Raw genomic sequence first — 23868 nt, 5'->3', positions numbered from 1 at the left:
CGAGGCAAGCCAATCTTGATTTAGGATCCCCTAGAGGAGACGCTGTAGGTATACTCCATACAAGATGAAGAGAGGTACAGAGAGGCCAACCCCGAGGGCGGCGTTCTCCCAACCCTAGCAGAGCTCTGCTAGGTCGAAACATTATTTAGTTCTTTCTTTCTTTCTTTATCACAATGGGATAGAACTATAAATAACTAGCCCGCGCGATGCTGCGGGTTTGTTTTTTTCCAAGCTTCATATATAATAGATTAATATTCGCAATCTAAAAAATATAGGCGTTACTTAGAATATGATTTGTTTTGTTGTTAATAAAAGATTAACAATAAATGGGATACAACAACAAAAAACGTTTTCCATGATTTGTTACAAATACAAAACAGAATTGTTCTCCCTTAAAAAAAAATATTTAAAAAAAGAAAAAGAATGTGGCAGAATTGTACAAAAAAAATGAAAGGTTATGGTAGAATTGTAATTTGAGTAAAAAAAAAAGGGTAAAACCGTCACTTCATTGTGAACAGTGATGAACCAACTTTAGTATATGTATAATAAAATATATGTCAGGGTGTAGTAAGATATTTGCCGGATTCATTTAGTTTGATTTCACGTCCCTTTTTGTAATTAGTTTAGGTATTTTAGATAAAACTTTATTAATAAATAACAAAAAAATCAAAATATTAGTAAAAGGCTTGCTGTGATTGTGTTTGCTTTGTAAGAGATGATGCAAACCATCGAGGTACGTAAATGATTAGTGAGACTTTGAGAGGGAGAGAAAGCAAGTTAGGAAGCATTTCTTTCTCTGCCCAGAAGAACAAGAACGCTTGGATGTTCTCAGAGAGAGCAAAAAGAAAGTCTAATTTTTGAGAGAGATTAAAGTGGATTGCTTTATGAATGAAAGATGATTTGGTTTTTAGACTCGATTTCCTGGGCATGGTCTGTATCATCCTTTTCTTTTCTATCTTCTTATTGATTGAGAAGCAAAAACAAAGGAAATTCAATGATTTATGCCATATATTAAGTAGTTTTTCATCAGACATTTTGATTTTTTAAATTCTCTACATTTATTAAAGATCAATATAGTTTTCTTTATACATTTTGATTTTTTTTTTCTTTATTACATCCTATGTATATTTAGTAGGGGTTTTCTCTCTCTCCAAAAAACTCGGACTCGGCGCCTTAGTTTTGCAATTTTATTCTTGTCCGGCGGCGCTCGAGATCGGCGTTGGCTCGCCATGCCGGTATTGGGTGGTTGTCGGGCGGGTATTTGAAAGCTATATATGCCCGCAGTCTCATGAGTGCGGTGCTTGTGGCTCGAGGTTTTGTGCTGAATGGGTTATGATGGAGTCCAGGTCAGCCGGATTGTGCAGGTATGGTGGTTGTCGACAGCTTCCAGGACGTAGCGGTGGCCATCCTTGGCATGGAATTTCCAGGATCTGTGGCGGCGTGGCTATGACGGCTTCTGGCTGTTTGGTGTAGCGACAGGGCTTTGGTGTTCTGGGACGACTAGGGCGGCGTGGCTATGGTGAATCTGTTTGGATCGTGGTGGCGGCGTGGCTGGGGGTATCTGTAGGTTCCGTGGGGGAGGTCATGGCGGTAATGGATCGGGCGGCGTTGTCGACGGCTGGAGGTTGGGGATGGTGTGGCGGGCTTGGGTCATCCCTTTGCTGCTGGGCCTTGAGCTGGGCCCATGTTCTTGGGGCTGCTCTCTTGGGCTTTAATTTTGGGCTGGGGTGTTTTTGCCCTAGGTCCTTCCTATGTTTTTAGTTTATCTATTTACAATAATTTCCTTGTATTAGGAAGCTACGCATTTCTATGCATTCTATGTACCTCTAGCGCCTTTGGAATAATACCAAAGGAGGATTCCGCTATCTCTACGAATTTGACTGTATAATGAGTAGGTCTATTTCTATGTACCACTGTGGGTACTATCACTATCTTCTTGTCTGCCTATGCCCTTAAATGGCAGCGGAAGGGTATGTAACGGCCTATTCTGACTTGTGATGAATATTACAATCATTGATCGATTGATTCAAGAAAGAAAAGAAATATATAATATATATATATATATATATATATATATATATTATATATTTCTTTTTTTTTTGTAATCAATTAAAAGTGACTTGTCAAAAATATCCCTGAAAAATCGATCATGTGTATATTGCACATGCTATTTTTTAACGGAAGATGGATGACATTTGCCCTTCTAGTGAATGATCCATTTTTTTAGTTTTTTTTTTCTAGGGATAAGGTATTAAACCAACTTTTCAATCATATTTTGGTATCTCAACCGTTCAGATTTTAGATCCTAATGTGTAGATCATTTCTGAAAATTTTCAGTCAAATTGATTATCGTTAAGGCATTCAAAACTGCGATTTAAAATTATAAATATGAAAACCTCAATTACAACAATTAAAGAGTAGGCTGATATCAAATTAAAGAGTAGAGAGGGGAAGCGTAGACGGAGGGATAGACTCAACACGGAGGGAGGGTGGGTGGGAGAAAGAGAAACAGAGACACAAAGAGAGAGAGCATCAACAGGCTAATTACAATGCTTTAATTTTTAATTTTTTTTTTTATGAAATATAACATTGACATTTTATGGGTAAAATGAGAAATTTATAGCAAAATATATTAGGGCCGGATGTTGTTAGATATTTTTTGGGTACATTTAGTTTGATCCATAATCAATAACCTTAAGGATGTAATAGCTCTTTCTCTAAAAAAAAAAATGATGTAATAGCTCTCTGACTCTAGCCCTAGCCACTGCCTTGGTCTGGGGCCCCATCAACGCCGAGCAGAATTTCTCTCTCTACCTCTAGCCGTCCTTTGGAGGCAAGCCAACGTTGATCGTGTTTGACGCAATTTCACCTGAGATGCCTCTTTGTAGATGCGGTATACCAGACTTTCCCTTCCATCGCGTCTCATCACATTGCCGGAAGAGATGGAGGTTTAACTGTTGTCGAGTTTTCATGGAGGCCAACGCACAAAGAGGTGGGTTAATTTTTCAAGGCTCCTGGAAGGCGAGTAGGGGACTTGCAGGGTTGGGTATCCGATAACATAAACAGAGCATCATGAATTCTTACGGCTCCGACGGTTAGAAAAGTTGGACACGTCGGGAAGGCGATCTGGTTTAGGTGTCCGGTGGTGAGACAGATTCAGATGCGACAGCATGCTGCAGCGCACAAGGCGATAGCGGTGCTGGCCGAGAGACAGGGTTGCAACTGAGGGAAGGCAGGAGGAATGCTGGTGGCGCTGGCTTTCAGGTGCCCAATTCTGGTTGGGTACCCAGATCAGTTTTGGGGCCCAAGTCAGTTTTGAGGCCCAATCCAGTTTGGATGCTCAAACCATGGAGAAAGGCTTGGATGTGGGCTGGGTTTGGGGCCCAGGAGATACTTTGATTGAAATTTTGTTCAATTTTGCTATTATATGTTTGGGTGTACTGCCTATATATTCTATAAATAGTTTCAGTATAATTACAACGTAAGTACCCCAATTTTCCTTTCAAAAACAAAAATAAGAATAAATAACTTAAGTTGGTGATAACAAAATAATAATAGTACGAGACTACGAACTCATCGACCAAATAAAGAAAGAAAATAATAATACTCTACGTTCTTCTAGCATCGGCCCAACCCTTCTCCCAACCAATGACGTATCCAACGAGATAACCAACGAAAACAAAAGCGCCGTACTTGATGACTTTACGACACCTCTCTCCTCTACGGCTAGATTCTTCACCCACTAGTATGTCATGCAGCTCCTCTGGAGTAGTTATGGCTTCAGTTCCAGCTCTGATCAAGTTGGCAAAGTTATCATAATCAGACGGAAGTCCGTTAAGGACGTGCTTAAGAAAATCACCATCAGCCACTGGAGATCCCCCAGCCTTGAGTCTATCAGCCATTTGTTTTGCTGATTGATAGTAATCGGACATACTTAACTTTCCTTTCTTCAGCTTTGTGAGGCGAGACTTGAGCAGGAACAGTCGAGATTCTGCAATGTCGCCTTGCTGTTCCAACTTTAACCATAGAGCTCGGGAACTTGAGCTTGCTTCTGCAGCGTATGGGAGCATGGCCTCCGACAAAGTGAGCTTCATGAAGCTCATGCACTTTTGGTCTTTGTCTTCTGTCAAAGGCTGCTCTGTTCCTTGAACCATATTGAACATGTCATACTTCTTTAGAAGTGGGACTAGCAAAGATTTCCAGAGTGAATAGTTGTCTTCAGTGAGTTTAACCGGCACAAGCTGGGCAGCAACATGAGGCTGGAATTGTGAAATCACCTCAGATTGTTCAGCCATGATCGGATTGGTTGATGAGCTATATATGATATCCCATGATCGAAGAAGAACAATTAGGAAGAGACTAATATTACAATAAATATATGTAAGAGAGCAAGAATAATACTATAATAGACAACAAACAGAACTATTGAGCACCAAATTACGTGAATCAAATCTCCTGATGGCTCCCAGAAACTGGTTTCGAAGGGGAAAAAGGTTATTTATGTTTTAATTTGTAGACGTAACGCAAGTTGACGCAAAAGTTTGGACTAAGACCCTAAACTTGGTTGAAGGAGATGTGGAGATCGAGTTGGAACATCACAAATTTTTTATTTTTATAAACTCCGCAAGATTTCACACCCTTTGCACAGGGCAGCCAAATCCGTCATTAAGATGAATAATAGAGAAGAAAGTTCATCAAATTTCATGTGTAAATAGAGAAGAAAATTACCGAGGATTAAATTAACAAGTATAAATTATGTATTGAATAGTGAAAACAAACCTAAAACTGTCGAAAGATTCCGTGTATACCTGCAAGGCTTGGTCAAAAGATAGCGTCTAATCTCTTGTTATCAACGGTATATATACACAATAATGGTTTTTTTTTTCCCTTCTTTCTTATAGGGTTTAGCAAACCTCTCTTTCTTTTTCTTCACGAACAAGTCGTACTTGAAAGGAGTTTTAACACGCAAGGTGTTGGGAAGAATCTGGAGTGAATCTCAAAATAGTAAGGAAATATTTTATTTACAATGATCAGTAAATTCGAATCTAAGTATGATCAGGAAACAAAATCTAACTATGATCAGTAAATTGAGTTGCTTGTCTTCCAAAGTTTCCATACCAACTTGAGGGTTAATATTATGATTTTATATTAGTTTGAGTAATGCTAGGTGAACCACATTTTGAGGAACCACATAGAGCCCACTTTAGATGACAGCTGATGTGGCAGATCCATATCATCAAAGCGTAATTTCTTATTTTTATATTTTTATTTTTTTCTTAATTACGAGGGATATTGACCATTTACACAATTTGAGCCTAAAAATTGCCCACTTACTCCACTAATAGTAAGAGTTTTTTACTCCTATTTACCCAATTTAAACATCAATGACAGTTTGGCCTCCATTTTAATTAACAAACTACACTCCTCTTAAATCTCTCTCTCTCTCTCTCTCTCTCTCTCTCTCTCTCTCTCGCAGACACAAATCCGCGTCCTCCATCGTCGATCTGTCCGAGTCAACTCGCTCCGGCCATTGCAACTCCTTGGCGGCTTCGATGCCATCACCGCCGGATTCTCCATCGTCGAGCCCTGAGCGCTATTGATGCAGAGGTCCTAGCAGTCATTGAAGCTGTCCAGGTCGCTTTGGTCCGTCGGTGGACTCATATTTGGTTAGAAACAGACTCTGTTTTAGTGCTTGCCTACTTCAGATCACCTAGTCTAATTCCATGGAGATTGCGTGTTCAATGGTTAAACTGTCTGAATCTAACTACTCAATTAACTTTCCGGATCTCACACATTTATCGGGAAGGAAACGCTTTAGCTGACAAGCTTGCCAGATATGGTGCAATGCATGAGGGAGCAGTTTGGTGGAGAACACTGCCCCGCTCTTTTTCTGCAGAGTATGGGAGGGATCTTAATTCTTCAGTTAATTATAGGTTCTCTAGACTTTGTTATTAGAATTAGTTTGTGCTTCTTGATTTTAGTTTCTTCTTTTTGCTCAAAGATTGTCAGTTCTGTTCGTTTTTAGTTTTTTCGGTTTTGGCCTAGTTCCCTCTTTCCTTCTGTACTTTCTCTTTATATTAATAAAATTTCGAATAAGGGTGAGGAGTTAGCCCTTATATCGCTTTAAAAAAAATAAAAATATATATATATATATATATAAAGACTTTGACTAGTGCCAAAGTTTTTTTTTTGTCTGGATAGTAGACCTATAGTTTGGTCATTCAACAATTTAGAGAGCTTAATTTAGACGTTTGAGTCCAGTTATGGGAGAAAGATCTGTTAGAAAGCCTAATCTAAACATCAAAATGTTTTGGTAAATATGGTAAAAAAAAATATCTAAAATAGCTTATTTCAGAAAAAATTATGTCATTTGATATATAATAGCTTATAGAACTTGGACTGAAATGTCTAGACGTTTCCATCTGTTTTTCCTTATTTTCATTTCAATTCCATATTTTTTCCTCATTTTCGTTTTAGTCCAATTAGAGAGCTTAATCTAAACATCAAATTGTTTTGGTAAATATGGTAAAAAAATATTTAAAATAGCTTATTTCAGAAAAAATTATGTCATTTGACAATAGCTTATAGAACTTGGTGTGGGGACTGCTTAAATAAGCTAGAAGCTACCTAAGTCTTTTGCAGTATTAAGATAGAATTCATCTTGATTCAGAAAAGCAAAAATTGGATAACCGCCTAATACTACATCTAGTATATAAGCTAGAGAAAGAGACGAGGCCATACAACGATCAGAACATAAATAAAAAAAGAACCAGATCGAGTTAATAATTTTCTGTTCAAGAACAAATAAAGAAAAACCAATTAAATATCGAACTAGCTAACCATCACCCTCTGGAAAATGTAATGCAGAAAATTATCATTCGCCTTTTGACCTGCAAAGGCGAATAATAAGCCACAGACAAGCTACTCCAACAGCGCCCTTAACGGCACATTTATATTCATCCCTCACTAGCAAGTCATGCAACTCTTCTAGACTCATATGATCGACATCCTTCCTTTTACGAGTCCATGTAACAAAGACCTTATAATCCCAGGGAAGTCCGTCAAGAATATAAGCAATAAGCTCACTGTTACTGACAGGACACCCCGCCACCGCGAGTTTATCAGCAATCTGCTTGGCGGATTCAAAGTAATCCGACGGCCATGAGGTTAAACCATACTTGAGTGTTTGCATGCGAGTCCTGAGCCACCTCACCTTAGACTTTGCAGCTTCACCGATTTCTTTTTCTAAGTATAGCCACAGGTCCCGGGCGCTTGAGCCTTCGCATTTTGTTATGTATGGTAGAGTGGCCTCGGATAGGGTTTTGCTGATCAGTATCCGGCATATGTTGTCCTTACTTGGACACTGCTCTGTTCCTTGGATGATGTTGAAGAGGTTGTAGGTTTTAAGAACCGGGATGAACGTAGATTTCCAGATGAGATAGTTTTCTCTGGTGAGTCTGACTGGCACAAGCTCTGCGACATAGTTGATGTCGATGGAAGATTGTGGAACCGCTTCAGCCATGGATTAGCTAGTCTCTCTTGAAAAGTGGAAGAAAAAGGGAATCAAAACTACTATTTAGCATGGCAATCAATTGTGTGTATATGTACGTACAATACATTATATAATATGTATCTCTTGCTACCAAGTATGTGTGTGTGTATATATACACACACACACACACACACACGAAATGATGATTGAACAAAAAAAAAAAAATTAAGCAAGTTAATCCGTTAATCCTGTGAAGCAGGAATTATAGACAATATATCAATATGTTCAGAGATAAACAACTACGGTTTGCTTAGAGTTTGGTGGGCGAAGATACAATTTAGAGAGGAAGACTGTACTTGCAATTTGCAAAACCAAAGAAACTAAATTATAAATGAAAATTATTTACGAAAGCAGAAGAAGATGGACTTGGAGATTGAAGAAACAAACCTTAATAAAACGCCGTAAAAAAATCCCAATATATATGTTGTTCATGTAGTTTTCTCTGAATTGAAAGACTAGCCTTTATATTGTTCACCACAAAAAAAGGTGTCTTATAGTGGAAAATTAAATCTTGTTCTCCAAGTTTGTATAAGGATATAAATCCTATCTGTCTGAATTTCTTTGGCTTCACGCATATAATTCGTTTCTTTTCATTCTTTTCACCAGCTAGCAATTTCTTTTTCTTTTTTTTCCTCCTTCTTTTTGAAAATTTATCCACGCCTTCCCTTAGTTTTCAATACACGCTTGTTGGCCCATAATTACACTCTTTTCACAAAACTATCTTTGTTAGCGATATTTGAGACCAAGTGCCGAATATCTCTCCAGGTTCCGGTGGCGTCGTGTGGTGGTTTGACTTCTAAGCGTACGTAGGACTTGGCTGCAGTGGTTGGACATTCGTGTCCAAATGGGCTAGGTTAGGTTATTTGAGTTAAAATAAGCTAGGGTAAGGCTGATGGGTTTGCTTTGGGCCTTGGTTGGATATCAGCTAATATTGTCTTTGTCATTGATGATAAAGTCATAAAACTGTCTCTTCTCAAAAAATAAAAATAAAAATAAAAAAGAGAGAAGGTTATGGGTACGATTTGAAGACCTTAGTAAATCGAGCAATATCGAAAATGTATTTCGCTGTTCATCAATCAATTCGGCAATCTTCATGCAGGCCATACAAAAGTAGACTACCGATGCACAATTCGGTTCTTATATGGAATTTTCTTATCGTTGATGCCTAAACTGATACCAAAAGCTTTAAACATTAATGATCTCTAACTAGCTGTAAAGTAGCTATACTAGCTATTTTTTAACTAGCCACTTTAATAATACGTCTGCATCAATTCTCTTTATTTTAACTAGTTTTGAATTTATATCATTAATTGAATAAAGAAAAAGTAGTTTAAATATATTTATAAATTGCAAAAAGTAACTTAAAATGAATGTTTTAGATTTTAAAAAAAAAGATAGTTGCGGCCAAAATAGAGAGCAAGATATGTCCCCGCAATCTTCTTGTCTGTCTATGGATGACAGCTGAATGATATGTAAAGATCATTTTAGCTTGTAATGAATATATTTTCGCCCGATTTGAGTTTGATTTAAAAAAGTATATGACATACATCCATCCGCTCATTTTCTCATTGATCCTCTCGTTTTATTAAATTTCTTTTTCTTAATATTTTTTTGTCCACCACTTAATTTTTGAAACAAGCATAGAAACCTATAATTATTGCACTCTTTTCATAATTGTTCTTGTTTTTATAATTAAGGAGGCCATCTTTTGAGTTTCCTTATGATTTTTTTTTTATATAAGCGAGTTTCCTTATGACATGATTGCCTTGGTTTTGGCGTGTTTCCATACGTAAGGTGAAGTAGAGTTGAGGAGTTTTAGTTTAAAATTTGTCAAAGCGAGTTTATTTACTTGGATGTTCATATAGTGTTGAATAATGATCGATGAATAAGCCCTAACCCTTGTATAACAAAACTTTTGCGTGTGATTGCGCGCCTTTATCAAATCTTCACTTTAAAAAAAAAAACAAAATTTGATTTGAGCTGAAAAAACTACGAGACATCATATATATATGGGAGTGGGAGATTTGAAGCTAGCTGCCTCCTAGTGAAATCAACCAGGATATGATGCTGATGAAGTATCATAAAACATGGTGAGCAGTTAGCTATCAATGGAAATACCAGTTCCACTTTTAGTTATTCACAAATCGTATCAATTGGGCATTCTCTTGGAGATATGATGCATAAAAGAATCCAGATATCAAAAAGATCGAAAAACATGTTAATCAAGAATAAGAGTAAGAAGCTAACAATAATAAATACTCTCTACTACGTACTATATCACTAGCTAGTCGCTCTAGACAGAAAAAGCCTGAAACACCAAGAAACTAAACCAATTTTGCGTTTCTTATGTTGTGATAATTATTAGCGCCGTGCGCGTGCGTCGCTCAGACCCTTATGATAAATGATGGCAGTAGTTATTAAAGCGAGAGCACCGTACTTGATGACAGTGCGGAATAGCTCTCCTTTACGATTAGATTCTTCAACCACCAGTACGTCATGCAGCTCCTCTGGAGTTAAATCATCAATTCCAGCTATGATGGAGTTGGCAAAGGCATCATACTCAGACGGAAGTCCGTTAAGGACTTGCTCAATAAAATCACTATCTGCAACCGGAGACCCGGCGGCTTTTAGTCTATCAGCCATGTTTTTCTTCATCTGGTAGTATTTCGACATACTTGTGAACTTTCCTTTTTTCAGCTTTTTGAGGCGAATGCTCAGCTGGACTAGTCTGAATTTTGCAATTCCTCCTTGCTCTTCCAACTTTAACCACAGTGCTCGGGAACTTGAACATGATTCTGCTGCGTATGGGAGCATGGCCTCCGATAAAGTGAGCTTCATAAAGCTCATGCACTTTTGGTCTTTGTCTTCTGTCAACGGCTGCTCTATTCCTTGAACCATATTAAACATGTCATAGTTCTTTAGAACTGGGACCACCAAAGAACTCCAGAGTGAATAGTTGTCTTCAGTGAGTTTAACCGGCACAAGCTGGGCAGCAACATGAGGCTGGAATTGTGAAATCACCCTAGATTGTTCAGCCATGATCGGATTGGTCGATGATCTATATATGATATCCCATGATCGAAGAAGAACAATTAGGAAGAGACAAACATTGCAATGAATATATGTAGCAGAGCAAGAATAATAGACAACAAACAGAACGTACTGTTGAGCACCAAATCTCCTGATGGCTCCCAGAAACTGGTTTCGAAGGGGAAAAAAGGTTTTTTTATTTTTATATTTGTAGACGTAACGCAAGTAAACACAAAAGTTTGGACTAAAGGTTGAAGGAGATGTGGAGATCGAGTTGGAACATCACAAATTTTTGATTTTATGAACTCCTCAAAATTTCACACCCTTTGCACAGGGCAGCCAAATCCGTCATTGAGAAGAATAATAGAGGAGAAAGTTAATCAAATTTCATATGTAAACATTTAAGCAAGAACAATAATAAAGAAGAAAATTGTCGAGGATTAAATTAACAAGTATAAATTATGAATTGAATACTGAAAGAAGTACAAGTCGAGAGCAAGAACAAACCTAAAACTGTCGAAAGATTCCGTGTATCCGTGCAAGGCTTGGTCAAAAGATAGCGTCCAATCTCTTGTTATCAACGGTATATATACACACCGATGGGTTTCTTCTTCTTCTTTCTTATAGGGTTTAGCAAACCTCTCTTTCTTTTTCTTCACGAACAAGTCGGACGTGAAAGGAGTTTTATCTAACTATGATCAGGAACAGAAATCTAAATATGATCAGAATTCGTTCGTCCTTAATTGGTTTTGCTCAGTTGCTTGTCTTCCAAAGTTTCCATACCAAGATAAGGACTAGAAGTCCTTACCTTAGAAGGTCAAGGACTCCTTTGTCCCTCTAAATACCTCACTCCAACACAAGCAATGCATGCCAAAAAAAAAAAAAAAATTGATTGTAAGCAAACAGTCTCTCAATATTAGTTTCGATGCCTTCATCAGCAGGATGGTTGAAAGGAAAAGTGAAGGCTGTTACTTCAAGGGATACCTTTCTAATCATGGCCCTCAAGGCCTCAACCCACAAGTTTTCTTTCAAATATCCGTTAAAGTTTTTTTTTCTTTTTCTTTTTTGAATATGGAAAAATAAATTTATATATATATACACACACACACAAAAAGAATTAAAGATATGGATGACCAAATGACTGAGAAATTTTTTGGTGCTCCCGTAGAACCAACTTGGATTGCTAAGTGGTCTGACGCTCCAATGATAATTTGACACGTGGCTTCTAGAAAAAATAATTAACTCAGCTATTTGTGAAAAAGACCATTTTGGACTTTTGCTTTATGGTTTGTTCTTCATCATCATCCATAATTCCAGATCCTGCTTATGACAAATTTTCTCAAACTCAGTTCAATCAACACCATCATCTTCTAGTTCCTCCTTATACACATTCTCTAATCCATAAAAAGCCATCAAAATCTTGTTGATACAATATTTTGTTTGGTGATTGCCATCATGACCAACACCGAACTTAGTCAATCTGCGATCCGTACAAGTGCATTTATGGGATCGACAATCCCAAAAGCTAATCCAAGATCAAGGGTAAGGATAGAAATATATGGGTGTTCCCTCATAATTTGATGAACCAAACAAGAATCCAATTTCATTTTTTTCATGTACATCTTGAGGGCCACAAATCCAATTTGATAATACAGTAAATTGTTTAAAGGAACGAAATAACATAGGTGTGTTCCAATTCTATTCGCTTACATCGAAGTTGCAAATGAAGGAACAATATATTGGATAAAGAATTATGTGGAGAAGATGAGGAGATCTGCAGTGCCTCCATGGAGAAGGAGGTGAACCAGGTTGATACGAAGAACAAAAATGTCATTTTCACAAGACAATTGATAGCTGTGTTTTGCTAAAATACACGTGTTTATTTATTATTGGGGCATCAAACCACTTGGCAATCCAAGTTAGTTCTACGCACCTAAAAATTTCTGCCGATTATATAATATTGTGTACCAATTTATCTGTGCGATGCACATGTGGTTGGTGAAGGTCATTTGGAGAAATTTTTCTATGCTGCAGTCAAACCATGTCAGCATGCTGATATGGTTTGACTTAGCATGAAAAATTGACACATAGATTCATATTTAATTTAATTAAAATACGACTGTTTTGTTATATTCGGAAAAGACCTTTTTGGGTCTTTCAACACTGGTTTCCTTGTCACATATTGTCTGAGGAAAATTCAGACAACATTATCCAGCAACTTGTCACCTTAAAACTATTCAGACAACATTGGCATCCAGCAAAGTATGGTATGAGGTTCATTCAAGACAACAAATGCATCAACATCAATGTTATCTTAAATAACATTCAGACAATATTGGCATCCTCAAACTTGTTATATAACGTTAATTTAGACAACAAGAAAAATAAAATGTGTGGTCTAAAATTCATCCGGTACAACACATGCATCCAAGAGATAGTCATATTAATAGAATTTCAGACAACACCGGAATCCATATAATTGTTATCTTAGATAAGATGCAGACAACATTAGGTAATCGAAAGTGTAGTCTGAGGTTCATTCAAGACAACACCATTTCGAGCAAATTGATATTTGTAATGCATTTGACATAACATCTGGTAATCAAAAATGCTTGTTTGATGTTTACTTCACATATCAGGTCTCGTACATTATTGCCGTTGAAGATATTTAGGAGACAACATTGGCTTGGAAAGATTGTTGTGCTTGGTGAATTTCACTCAACACCCCGGCAGTAAGCTGTTGTCTGAGTTCATACCCGACAACAGACTACTGTCATAAATCGAAATTTGGTAAATTTAGACAACACATATTTAGGTACAAATGTTGTGTGAATGACCAGAGAGACAATTAAAAAAGAATGTTGTCTGATGGGGGAGATCAGACGGCACGCCAGTTTACAATATCTCCATTTTCATTCAGACAACAGGCTTTTGACTGTTGTCTGATTCACTTTGTGTAGTAGTGATACCACCTGTTTGGGAGACTTGTATAGTATTTCCTGGATGGAGGATTGGTATGTTATATACTTCTATTCTAGTTGAACAATGTACATTGATGAATCATATTTTGACATATTTAGACCAAATGTACATACTGATCACCTTGCTGTTGTTTCAGTGTCTTTTGGTAATTTTCACATTGAGAGCAGTGACAACCAAGATATGCGTAAAGAAACTTTGATGGAGCAATATGAAATGGTAAAATAATGAAACTTTGTCACACTTAAAGCATTTATGAGAAAAACACTATGATAGATGAAAATTTGCATATCAGATGCATATGTATAATGTCAGTGACAATGTGAATCATATATGTCAACTGTATGAGCGTTACAAGTCCGAAGAAGATCAATTAGATCTCATGTTATGCAGTACGAATATATGAAACATGCACATGATTTCCCATTCACGTAAATGGATGCGGATCAACAAAGAACAACTTATCTTCCAAAAAGCAGATTTACCTTCTGTGCCTCATAAATCAATACAATACTCACATTTCATCTGCAACAATTTGAATTTCTTATTTTCAACAATTGGTATCTCTATCACAAACTACAGCGCTAACTCGTCAATTTACTAATAAGAGTATATTCAAAGTAATAAAACTAATTTCAGAATCATTGACAATCACCTAAGCCTCCTCCTCTTAGAAGTTCTGGTTTTCCTTCGAACACTTGTCACCTTGCTTATTTTCACACGTCTCGGGCTTTTTAGCCTTTGAGACCTGCCCGTAACGCGAACAGACATACTCCTAGACTTTAACCTTACATGACGATGATGGTGGCTGCGAGTGCCATGCCTACTCGAACGGTTAACAGAGCTCTGCACCCTATCTTTTCTTCTCCTGCTGAGTGACTTTCGCTTTCTACTAACATTAAGATTACGATAATTGTCCCACAACTCATTATCCCCACTTGAACTGTAGCCTTGTTCAATGTCTCGAAATTGGTGGCGGCGGAGATGGCGTCGGCGACGATGGTTTACCCTCTTAGTGTTCCTCAACTTGTACCACACGAAACTACAAATATCATGTAGCGCAAACCAATATGTCTCACATGCAGCCCAGCACATTTTACAGAGGCTTTTTCCAATGCATTGGAAGATCCCCAACTTGAATACTAAATAGAAGAATAGTAATGCTGAAAAAAAGAGAAGATATTAAGAAACAAATCAACCATTCTCCAAACGAAGCTAATATCAGTGGCACTTCCAAGGCTAATCCAAAAAACCAAAACATCATAGTGAAAAATAAGATAAAACCAAGGAGCCGATATTTACTTATGTAACAAAGGACCAGGATCATCAGCAGTTTCAACAGATTGGACACGCATAGATGCTCAATGAAACAAACCAAATCCCAAGGTCCTGAACACTCCCTGCAGAATCAAACATTTCATACTAATATTAGTGCAACAGCTAGAAACAAAAACTATTTTATATAAATGGAGATGGAAAGTACTTTCACATCAGTGCATCAACACAACAATGGAGATGCATCTGATGGAACATATGTGCGTAAAACTGGGAAGGCGCAACATGCCATCACATCATGATGTGAATCTCTAGTTGGATATGAATACATGAAAGCTAGAAATGAAAGAAATTTCATATCAATGGCGATGTCACTTAAAATCAATTGCATCAATACAACAAACTAATATGAGACAACATGCATCGAGTGTAAAGACGTAAGACTTACTGGCATGATCCATCAAACATAGTCTTAAATGGAGACAAAAATGTTTTTTCAAGCAGGTCGCCGAGCCCATCCGTAGCTTTACTGATGACAATCCCCATTGCAAGAGGAAGTTCTTAACACTGTGTTTACTGCAGCCAACTCCTTCCCAAATGTCAATCGCTCTGCAAAAGAAGTCGAAGTTTCTTCCCTGTTAATATTAACATACTGTTTTCTTATGCAATATACTAGATAGTAAGACTAGAAATACCAAATACAGATGCCAATGTTTATGTTTCTATATGCAAACGGAGAACAAAACTAATAGCCATGTTGGTCAGAGAAAGTGATGATACGAACTAATTATAAAATCCATCTTCTAGGCGCAACTTGATTCCAAAATCTCTGAATCTAAACCAATACCCAAACAGCCTTGAGCCTTCTCATATGTAATTCTGTATCAGAAGGAGACCACGATTTATCATTCATGGCACTTGAGTCATTCGAAAGTGATAAGACCAATCAAATGATCCTTTTAGGCTGAACCCAAGATTTTTCATGGAATGATCAATTGATCATCTGAGTTCCTCTCAAGATTTTTCATGGAATGATCAATTGATCATCTGAGTTCCTCTCAGTTTTACGGTTTCTCTTTCCTTCTTTCATGGTTTGTTAAAACCAAAAACTAAACGGAAGAAGAAGATATCTATCTCTCTGTACCTGTTTACCCCTAAAGCATTTTGAAAGAAACATGGAACAAGATCTATCAAAGAAATCATGGTACTGACCTGAGAACTCTTGATATAATTGAATGATGAAAAGCCAAGAACAAGGATATTTGCCCGCGTCGACTTGAAATAAATAATGAGAAAGTGAGAAACGGTTAACGGTCGAACTAGGCCAACAGGTCGGACATGGGATCACCTAGTTTTTTCATTTTTCATTTTTTTTTTTTACCCCAAGTTTTTTTTTTTTTTTTCTTTTATCTTAAGATCAATGAAATTTCCAGTTTGTAATTTTACTTTTCGTATAGAAAGAAAAAATATCACTGAAATATTACAGCTATACATTGAGCATTACAACAAAAGTGAAACAGAACTCTGACTAAATCTGAGGTTTATTATTTACAATCTAAATCTAGGAGCAACTCTCCCTTCACTTCATTGCTGTGTAGGCGGAGATGTGACGAGCATATTTTCACCACTCATAAACTCAACAGCAAATTCTTCATCGTTTTTAGCCAACATATCCTTTAAGCTACACTCGATATTTTTTCCCTTTAGCACCAAGTACCTTGGTTTTATCTTCTTTTCTAATGAATAACTGAAGTATCTCGGATAGTCCACCACTTCTGTTATCGGCTTCTCCATGGTGTTTAAGAGGAACTCAAGCTTTGGTCGCAAAACCTCTTCGATGCTGTACCCAAGTAAAGGAGAAAATCTGCGGACCATGAATGCAATATCCCTCCGTGACAGCCCTTTCTTCATCAGGTACTTCACCCTGCACACCAAATACCCCACACCAATGTATAAGATTACACAGAAGTTGACTTACATTTTGATCTGCCCCCCTGCAAATTCGACTTTTCTATCATATAGTTACATACTGCAAGGTTTATTGGAGTACAGTGCAGTTTGGAATTCGTGAAAGAAATTTAAATTCAAAACTCTATCATTCTTGCCCTTCCAATATGCAATCTAAGCAAATTGTGCATGTGGCAAACATGCACTAGGAAGTTATAATTATCAATTGCTTAAATCAGAATTTGATTCCAATACACACTTGAGTCAAGACATCGTGTACTTGCTGGAAATCAGAATCATTTGGTTTATCATATAAAACATTTTTCAATCATATCAGTCCCTTGAAATTGAAATGGCAGGAAAAGTACAATTGTATTGTCTACCACGACAATGATTTTGAGTTGAAGGTGAGGGTCCAGTTATTCACAAAGAACAAGAGAATTTTATATTAACTGACCGCAAATATTATAGGAAAAGAGCATTACCGAGGAAGCAAAGTTCTGTCAGTGTCAGACACAAGAAGCTCCGGGTACTTTTTGATAACCCGAGGAAGGTGAACTTTTGAAACACCAATACTTGCAAGGAAATCCAGCTTTCTCTTAAGTGTTCTCTCAATGCTGGCAGCAAATATTTCAGGACAGCGACCAAGTATGGTCCCAACAGTTTCTTTATCAAATCCTAGACCTTCCATGAATGAAACTACCTGCATAAAGCAGTAAAGACGATTAAGATGAACTCAAGAAACTTTCACACATGTACATGGTTCGCAAATCCTTCACAGAAACACTGTAAAGTCTGCAGATGTTGTGCTTTGGATGAGACTCATAAGTCTCTACTGCGGGATCAACTTGAAATGATGGTAATTTGATTGGACAGGGTATGTTATGACATACATATATACTACAAGCAGAACTTGCAATTTAGGATTTGCTTTCTCAATTCTTCACCATTTATGCGAAAATTTGAATAAACTAAAAAGTTACCCACCTGAAGAAATTCTTTAGGTTTCCGTAATAGTAGCTGAGGACTTCTAGAGATCACCTGACCCAACTTCTTGTTTGCAATACCCAATTCATCAATCTGTTCAACCATCACTTTTAGAGTACTAGTCGAACAACCCAAGATATGAGGCCAGCTTCTGATTGCACACCCAACACTTGCTTTTGGGACCTGTCATGAATCATAAATCCTCATTGGTTAATTTAACCAAATATTAATCATCATTTGTTTTGGAAATACTAGGCCAGCAGTGCAAAAATATAATTGGAGACTACCTTTTCTAAATCAAAGAAAGAAAGAACCTCTTTGAAGTTCTCGTGAATGCTTGTAGATAGAATCCATGGATATTTAATCAACATTCTGCCAACATCTTTATCCTCCAGACCAAACTGCAAAACAATACATAAAGGAATGCTCAACAGAGTAGAAAATGTATCTCCATAATGTCATGAAATCCATTCTTGGTCAATATCACGAAGATGACAATGTTTAACTCTATCCTCACAATACTATTAACATATATAGAAGCAAAGAATAAGATACAATGTAATCTGCGTAGTAGCTCATGAAATTTTGAAAATCCAAAAGTTGACAATATGTCCAAGCTAGGGAAGAGGAAGCTAGAACAACATAATCATATAGTGAGAGAGAGATCACATGTTTTAGAGTATACTACTGCAGAAAACAAGGTGACTTTTGCATTGCATTTGGTAAACAACTGAAGGGTGTATGAAAGCATTAAAGTTAAGTATAGAAGTGCAACAGCACAATGGAGTACAAAAATCGCCTCCCCTGCAGATAAACCAGATCTTGATAACCGCATGTTAGAAGTCATATACATTACAAATGTTTCATGCATAGATTAGAGAGAAACATAAACACACTACTGTACCTCTTTAAAAGCATGCACTCTCGCTGTAATGACTTTAATGTTGCAAAATATAACCGGTGGAAATAACAAAAATATGGTTCTCATGCTTTCTCTGCGGACTCCCATATTTTCAAGATATTCAACCACAGGGGTCATGTGACGCTCCAAGGACAACAATAGAAGACGTGGAAATGATTCAATCAAATAACGAAAAGTAGCATCTTCCGAACCCAACATGTCCAGACCTCCACGCCTAGCCGCAATCTATAGCATAAAATGAATAGCCAATTGGAACTCAGATGAAATCATCAAAATACACAAATGTACACAGAAAATGAATCGCTAAATAACGAAAAAATAAAATTAACTTGCAGCTTTACATTCAACGTTTATAAGAGTTGCAACAGACATATCAGACCTTTTCAAAGAAGGATAAGGTTAGTTGCAGGTCTTCATCAATAGGAATTGATAGGTGCATCATCATACGACGAGCATTTTTTCCAATGAGCCCCCCATCATTACTGCCAGAAAAGAATATTTCCTTCACATACTTAACCTATAAGCCAAATGCAAAATAAGAGACAATTCTGCAACAGATCTTAAGAATAGTTTGAATTCTACATTCATACAAGATAGGGAATCAATACCAAGTACCTCACCCTTGTCCCTTTCATAAGATGGCCATTTTCACAGCTAGGTGGTTCTAGTTCATCTTCATTATGGAAATCACAAATTCACAAATACTATCTTAAGGATTTTGATGTGCTATGCCAAAAAAGAACAGGAAAGCTTGTGACATCATCTTATATGCCATTTGTCTCCTATGCTTTCTCATAAGCAGTACTCTCACCAGCTCATAACATGAATTGAAAAAACCACAATGAATGTTAACAATGCAGGCCTTTGTAAATTAAAGAAAAAGGGTTGCCGTTTTATTTTATATCCATCCCATTAAATCCCTGGGTAAAATCTACAACTATATTTGTATAGTGCAGGACTGGCCATAGTGAGTGACAGTAAGAGAACAGTGTCAAAATTGGAGGATGTGTCATCACTGAATAGCGGATATCATAGGTAACTCTGAAAAACTCTAGCCTTCCTCTGCCTTCTATAGCAAGAATGTTTCTTCACCACTCTCCATCCTCTTAATCCAAGTACGCGCAGAAAATTTATCGTAGAATAGGATATCATCTCTTACCAGGGAAAATCTCCATGAATGCTTAGTGTCCATACCAGCTATTAATTACTAAAAGTCCTATATCCCATCAATTTTAGCCATTACAATTTATCAAAACTTGTCCAAATACCAAATTTCTATTACACAAGCCAAGAATTCAATAACAAATGTAACACTCAAACAAAGTAACTACTAGCACACCATCATCTAAACCAACTTCCATTAAACAATTTTCTCACAAATGGTCAACTAAAGTATTCGAAAAAAAGAAGAAGATAGAAATGCAACTCCCTTACCTTGTCAATGAGCCCAAGTAGTGTCTCTGCCGACGAATGCCTTGCAATATTCATAGCCGAAGATAGACCCAACCCAACCGCACTCTCCAAAAACGCAACCTTGCCATTGTCACCTTTCTCCTTAGCCAAATACTTCACCTTCTCTTTAAACCCAACCAACTGCTCTCTCCACACCCCAAGCTCATCCAACTCCTGGACCCCATCCACCAACACCCGCATATATCTCGGCGAATTCAACGAAACAAAGATTGCTTCCTCCTCAGAAACCCCAAGTTCTTGAAGAAACTCCAAGATAGCTTCTTGGGCAGCCAAGACTTGCTCCGATTGGTGGTCCGGCGAGGACGCAGGGCAGCTGGGTGGTGCGGCGAGCAGGGGATGGTGAAGGTGGAGATGGGTTTTGGAGGGGGTGTGGAAAAATGGGTTCTTGGGGTTTTGGGTAAGGTGGAGTCTGAGAGTTAATGTGGGGTTTGGGGGGTTTGGGAAGAAGGATGGGGTTCTGGGTGGGTTTAGGGATGAGGATAAGTTGATAGTTAAGGTGAGAGTTGTGGGGATCGAGAGGAATTTGGGGGAGGACATAATTGGAGGTATCACACTCAATACATTGAGAAAGATGAAGTCTTTCTTAAACCCTATAAAATGTGTTGTGAATGGGATATGGTGTTAAACCCTGAAAACCCAAACTGAGCTATAGCCACCGTGAGGGGAAGCATGGAGACAAGAAATAAATAAAATTGCTCCCTCTTTTATTCTTTATCATTTTGTTTTGTGTGTTTTTGGTAGTGAAGTTTTTATTTTTGGACAAAATTTTGGTACTGAAGTTGGGAGTACCAGAAAATTATTATTTTACAGATCGGACTCATTGGAGTAAAGTACTCAAAATAAAACATTAAAATAAAAAATACATGAAAATGGTGTTTCGATGAGTATATTTGGACGAGCAAGTTTTGTGAAATTTAAAAATGTCGTCTTTTGAGGAAGTAGCGGGCTATAGTAAGTATATACTAGACTCCAAACACACCCTATGGGTGTAGGGTGTGAGTAATTATGTGGCAAGTTATTATTCCACATAATGTGGAGAAAATTGCTGCACATATTTTATTTTTGATTTTTTTTTGTTAAATTTCTTTTGTTTTTCTTTTATTTGTGAATTGACCATTTTGTCTTTCTCAAATATTTCAATTCAAATGTTTTTTAATATTTAAGGGATATTTTGGTAAAATTTTTTTGTTTTGGCTGACAAACTCTCTTCTCTTAATAATAGTATAGATAATGTTAAAAAAAAAAATAGTAAGCATTTTTTGTCAATCATTATCATTTCACCCACAAAACCATGTGTAAAAATGAATCTCAACGTCCAGTGTGTTTGTTATGTGCTGCTTACATTATCATCCTTCTCAGTGAAAGCTCCTCCGCATAAGTTCTACTTTATTTTTGTATAATATGACGTTATAAACTGAAAAAGAGATGCATCCGGTGTCTTAGAGACTATCAAATTGCTCGTAGCTAGCATTCCTGTGCGCATTTAGACATGTTGTCTTTTTTCAGTGGACTCGAAGTCCTCCCGTATGGATGCCTTTTGGTTATGGCCATGCCACCAACTCTTCGCTGGAGTATTGCTTGATAAAATAAAATTTCAGCTATATGGTATCTTTGTTTAGTGGACTCGAAGTCTGCTTGATCCCCTGTATAGTTGGATGCCAATTTCTTTTTGGTTATGGCTGTGCCAGCATCTTCAAACACTTCTACCAATTCTTGGCTCGAGTTTTGCTTGGTAAGATACTTGAGCTATATGGTACCTTCCGTCTACAATACTCCTACTTCACAATATTCATGGTCCATCACTTTGTCGATGAGATTTCACCTTGTAGACTGAGTTACATGCACAAATTACATCAAAGGTACTTGTTTCTTACTTTCAAAAACTGCATAAAAGATACTTGCTTCTAATTACATTCACAAACAGCACACTAGGTACTTCTACAACTCTACAAAGTAGAGCCCAATATCCACACAAAGTAACCTAAAAAAGCTAATTGCATAAAAACACTACAGACCATTTCCTAGTGGTGAAAGGAAACAGATTTACAATGGAAACAAAAAGGGGGCACTCGAGCAGTGGGTTTTCAAACCCAAGTGCCTTTCAGAAGAGGAGTAGTAGATGCAGTCTCCCCAAAAGTCTTGATCAAATCAGAACACGATTCATCAGCTTCCACCTTCTCAGATTGAAGCTCTAACCCCAACTCCTCTTCTATATGATCCGAAGCCGATATGAGCAAGAATTCACAACCTTCGTAGTTCAAAAAGTCGGGTGGATCAGCCGGGTGGAACCGTAGCTTCCCGAATTGGCCTTGTAAGTGAGCAGGAAACACTGCCCTGCGCTTGCTCTGCATCCCTCTGTACTGTGAAGTACTGCTGCCATGTTGCTCTGGGTTCTTTATTTGAATATGAAATGAGCCTTCATGCTTAATGTTTAGTGACTCCTGAGGCTGATTGCACTCGTCTTCAGGTGGAAACTCAAGCTTGTAGATCAAATGAGTGTGGGGTTTCTTCTTTCCCTCTTTATGCCTTAGAATGCGATAAATGCCTTCTCCAAGTGCCCTTGCTGCTGATGTATGTCTGTGTCCTCTGGTTTTAGTATCATGCTCCTCTGTTATGGAAAGATTATGATTAATATTGTTACTCGTAACATATTACAAATCGAACTTACTCTTGCCATGTGTGTACATTAAGTTGATTGTTACCTAGTTGTTTGGTCAAAATTGCAGTATTGCAATACTTAAACCAATGGTGTGTTGATATCTCATTTGTTCATTATCTATAAGAAGGAACAGATAGTTCGGAATCGGACACTACTACCCAAGACAAATTTTGGTACTAAACGATGGAACACAGCCAACTCGGACACTTGTTATCACATCAATTTTTTCTCTCCTGGTTATCACCCTATCATTTGGTAAGCAAATTTGGTTGAGTCTAGCACTTCCTATTTGATTGGGGGTGATCGAAGTCTGACCAATCCTAAACCTAACTCCTTTTCTCATCCTCTTTCCCGACTACAATCCTAACACATTACTTGAATGAAAAGTGTATGAAGTAAGGCAAAACACATACCTCCTTGCAGGGAAGACTTGACATCATCTATATTTGTGGTGACCAACTCCACAAAGCCCCAATAAGGTCTACTCTTCTTGCTTGGATCAGGAAGGCTTTTCCTTCCCATCACTATGAACCTCAGCAATGGTTGCTTCTCAATGTTCACCTCCTGCTTCCCATGTCCACCTTCACTTTCACTACCACCAGAACCTACTTCATCCCCAGAATCTGACCCCTTCCTCTTTGCCCCTTCCTTTCCTGAATCTGGGTCTTGCTTCTCTTCGATTGATCTCTCACCAGACTCTGGCCTCAAAACTATGTACAAACGTTGCACATCGTCTGGACTGTGAGCCTCTTCTTTGTTCACCTTTGGCCTGTAAAAGAAGAATATTTCCCCCCTCTCCTGCAAATCCAAGAGTGATTGGTGCTTCATAAAAACTTTTACTATGTCTTTAAATATATTTCCTATTAAACAGGGAAAGAAATTACCTGGATTTCAACTTGGACATCCTCAGTTTTGGTCTTGAATACTTCTTGGCCTTGTCCCATTGTTCCTTTTGTGATGCTTCTGAACTCTGTAGGTTAAGATAGAATGTTGTAGGGTGACTAGGGTCCTTCTAATTGAAAAGAAAGTGAAAAGTGAATCGGT

General features: G+C 37.6%; 6 protein-coding genes across 7 annotated transcripts; all 6 read right to left on the bottom strand.

Annotated features, from left to right (window-relative positions):
- Positions 1-3608: 3608 nt before the first annotated feature.
- On the bottom strand, positions 3609-4859 carry LOC133731141 (uncharacterized). Its single transcript, XM_062158591.1, has 2 exons — positions 4780-4859; positions 3609-4314 (listed from the first exon to the last, which is right to left on the bottom strand). The coding sequence occupies exon 2, from the start codon at positions 4293-4295 to the stop codon at positions 3609-3611; it is 687 nt and encodes a 228-aa protein (XP_062014575.1). The 5' UTR covers positions 4296-4314; positions 4780-4859.
- Positions 4860-6758: 1899 nt separating this feature from the next.
- Positions 6759-8006, bottom strand: LOC133720926 (uncharacterized). Its single transcript, XM_062147419.1, has 2 exons — positions 7940-8006; positions 6759-7538 (listed from the first exon to the last, which is right to left on the bottom strand). The coding sequence occupies exon 2, from the start codon at positions 7520-7522 to the stop codon at positions 6875-6877; it is 648 nt and encodes a 215-aa protein (XP_062003403.1). The 5' UTR covers positions 7523-7538; positions 7940-8006; the 3' UTR covers positions 6759-6874.
- Positions 8007-9847: 1841 nt separating this feature from the next.
- On the bottom strand, positions 9848-11180 carry LOC133742333 (uncharacterized). Of its 2 annotated transcripts, none has more exons than XM_062170005.1 (2): positions 11090-11180; positions 9848-10610 (listed from the first exon to the last, which is right to left on the bottom strand). In XM_062170005.1, the coding sequence occupies exon 2, from the start codon at positions 10589-10591 to the stop codon at positions 9914-9916; it is 678 nt and encodes a 225-aa protein (XP_062025989.1). In that variant the 5' UTR covers positions 10592-10610; positions 11090-11180; the 3' UTR covers positions 9848-9913. The 2 variants fall into 2 exon arrangements, with proteins under 2 accessions (XP_062025989.1, XP_062025995.1); XM_062170011.1 differs by lacking the exon at positions 11090-11180 and adding an exon at positions 10716-11070.
- A 2892-nt stretch (positions 11181-14072) lies between these two features.
- LOC133742326 (uncharacterized) lies at positions 14073-15489 on the bottom strand. The gene is made up of 3 exons (XM_062169993.1): positions 15285-15489; positions 14864-14961; positions 14073-14724 (listed from the first exon to the last, which is right to left on the bottom strand). The coding sequence occupies exons 1-3, from the start codon at positions 15380-15382 to the stop codon at positions 14213-14215; spliced, it is 708 nt and encodes a 235-aa protein (XP_062025977.1). The 5' UTR covers positions 15383-15489; the 3' UTR covers positions 14073-14212.
- Positions 15490-16249: 760 nt separating this feature from the next.
- Positions 16250-20816, bottom strand: LOC133742316 (transcription termination factor MTERF2, chloroplastic). Its single transcript, XM_062169984.1, has 7 exons — positions 20127-20816; positions 19072-19209; positions 18675-18917; positions 18058-18171; positions 17771-17953; positions 17269-17486; positions 16250-16760 (listed from the first exon to the last, which is right to left on the bottom strand). The coding sequence occupies exons 1-7, from the start codon at positions 20700-20702 to the stop codon at positions 16421-16423; spliced, it is 1812 nt and encodes a 603-aa protein (XP_062025968.1). The 5' UTR covers positions 20703-20816; the 3' UTR covers positions 16250-16420.
- Positions 20817-22049: 1233 nt separating this feature from the next.
- Positions 22050-23841, bottom strand: LOC133742306 (uncharacterized). The gene is made up of 3 exons (XM_062169977.1): positions 23709-23841; positions 23238-23622; positions 22050-22773 (listed from the first exon to the last, which is right to left on the bottom strand). Exons 1-3 carry the CDS (start codon positions 23766-23768, stop codon positions 22250-22252), a joined length of 969 nt encoding a protein of 322 aa, XP_062025961.1. The 5' UTR covers positions 23769-23841; the 3' UTR covers positions 22050-22249.
- Positions 23842-23868: the final 27 nt, after the last annotated feature.

This window comes from Rosa rugosa, chromosome 1 (assembly GCF_958449725.1).
Source record: "Rosa rugosa chromosome 1, drRosRugo1.1, whole genome shotgun sequence".
NCBI classification, from domain to species: domain Eukaryota; kingdom Viridiplantae; phylum Streptophyta; class Magnoliopsida; order Rosales; family Rosaceae; genus Rosa; species Rosa rugosa.
This window is presented reverse-complemented; position numbering and strand designations above follow the sequence as displayed.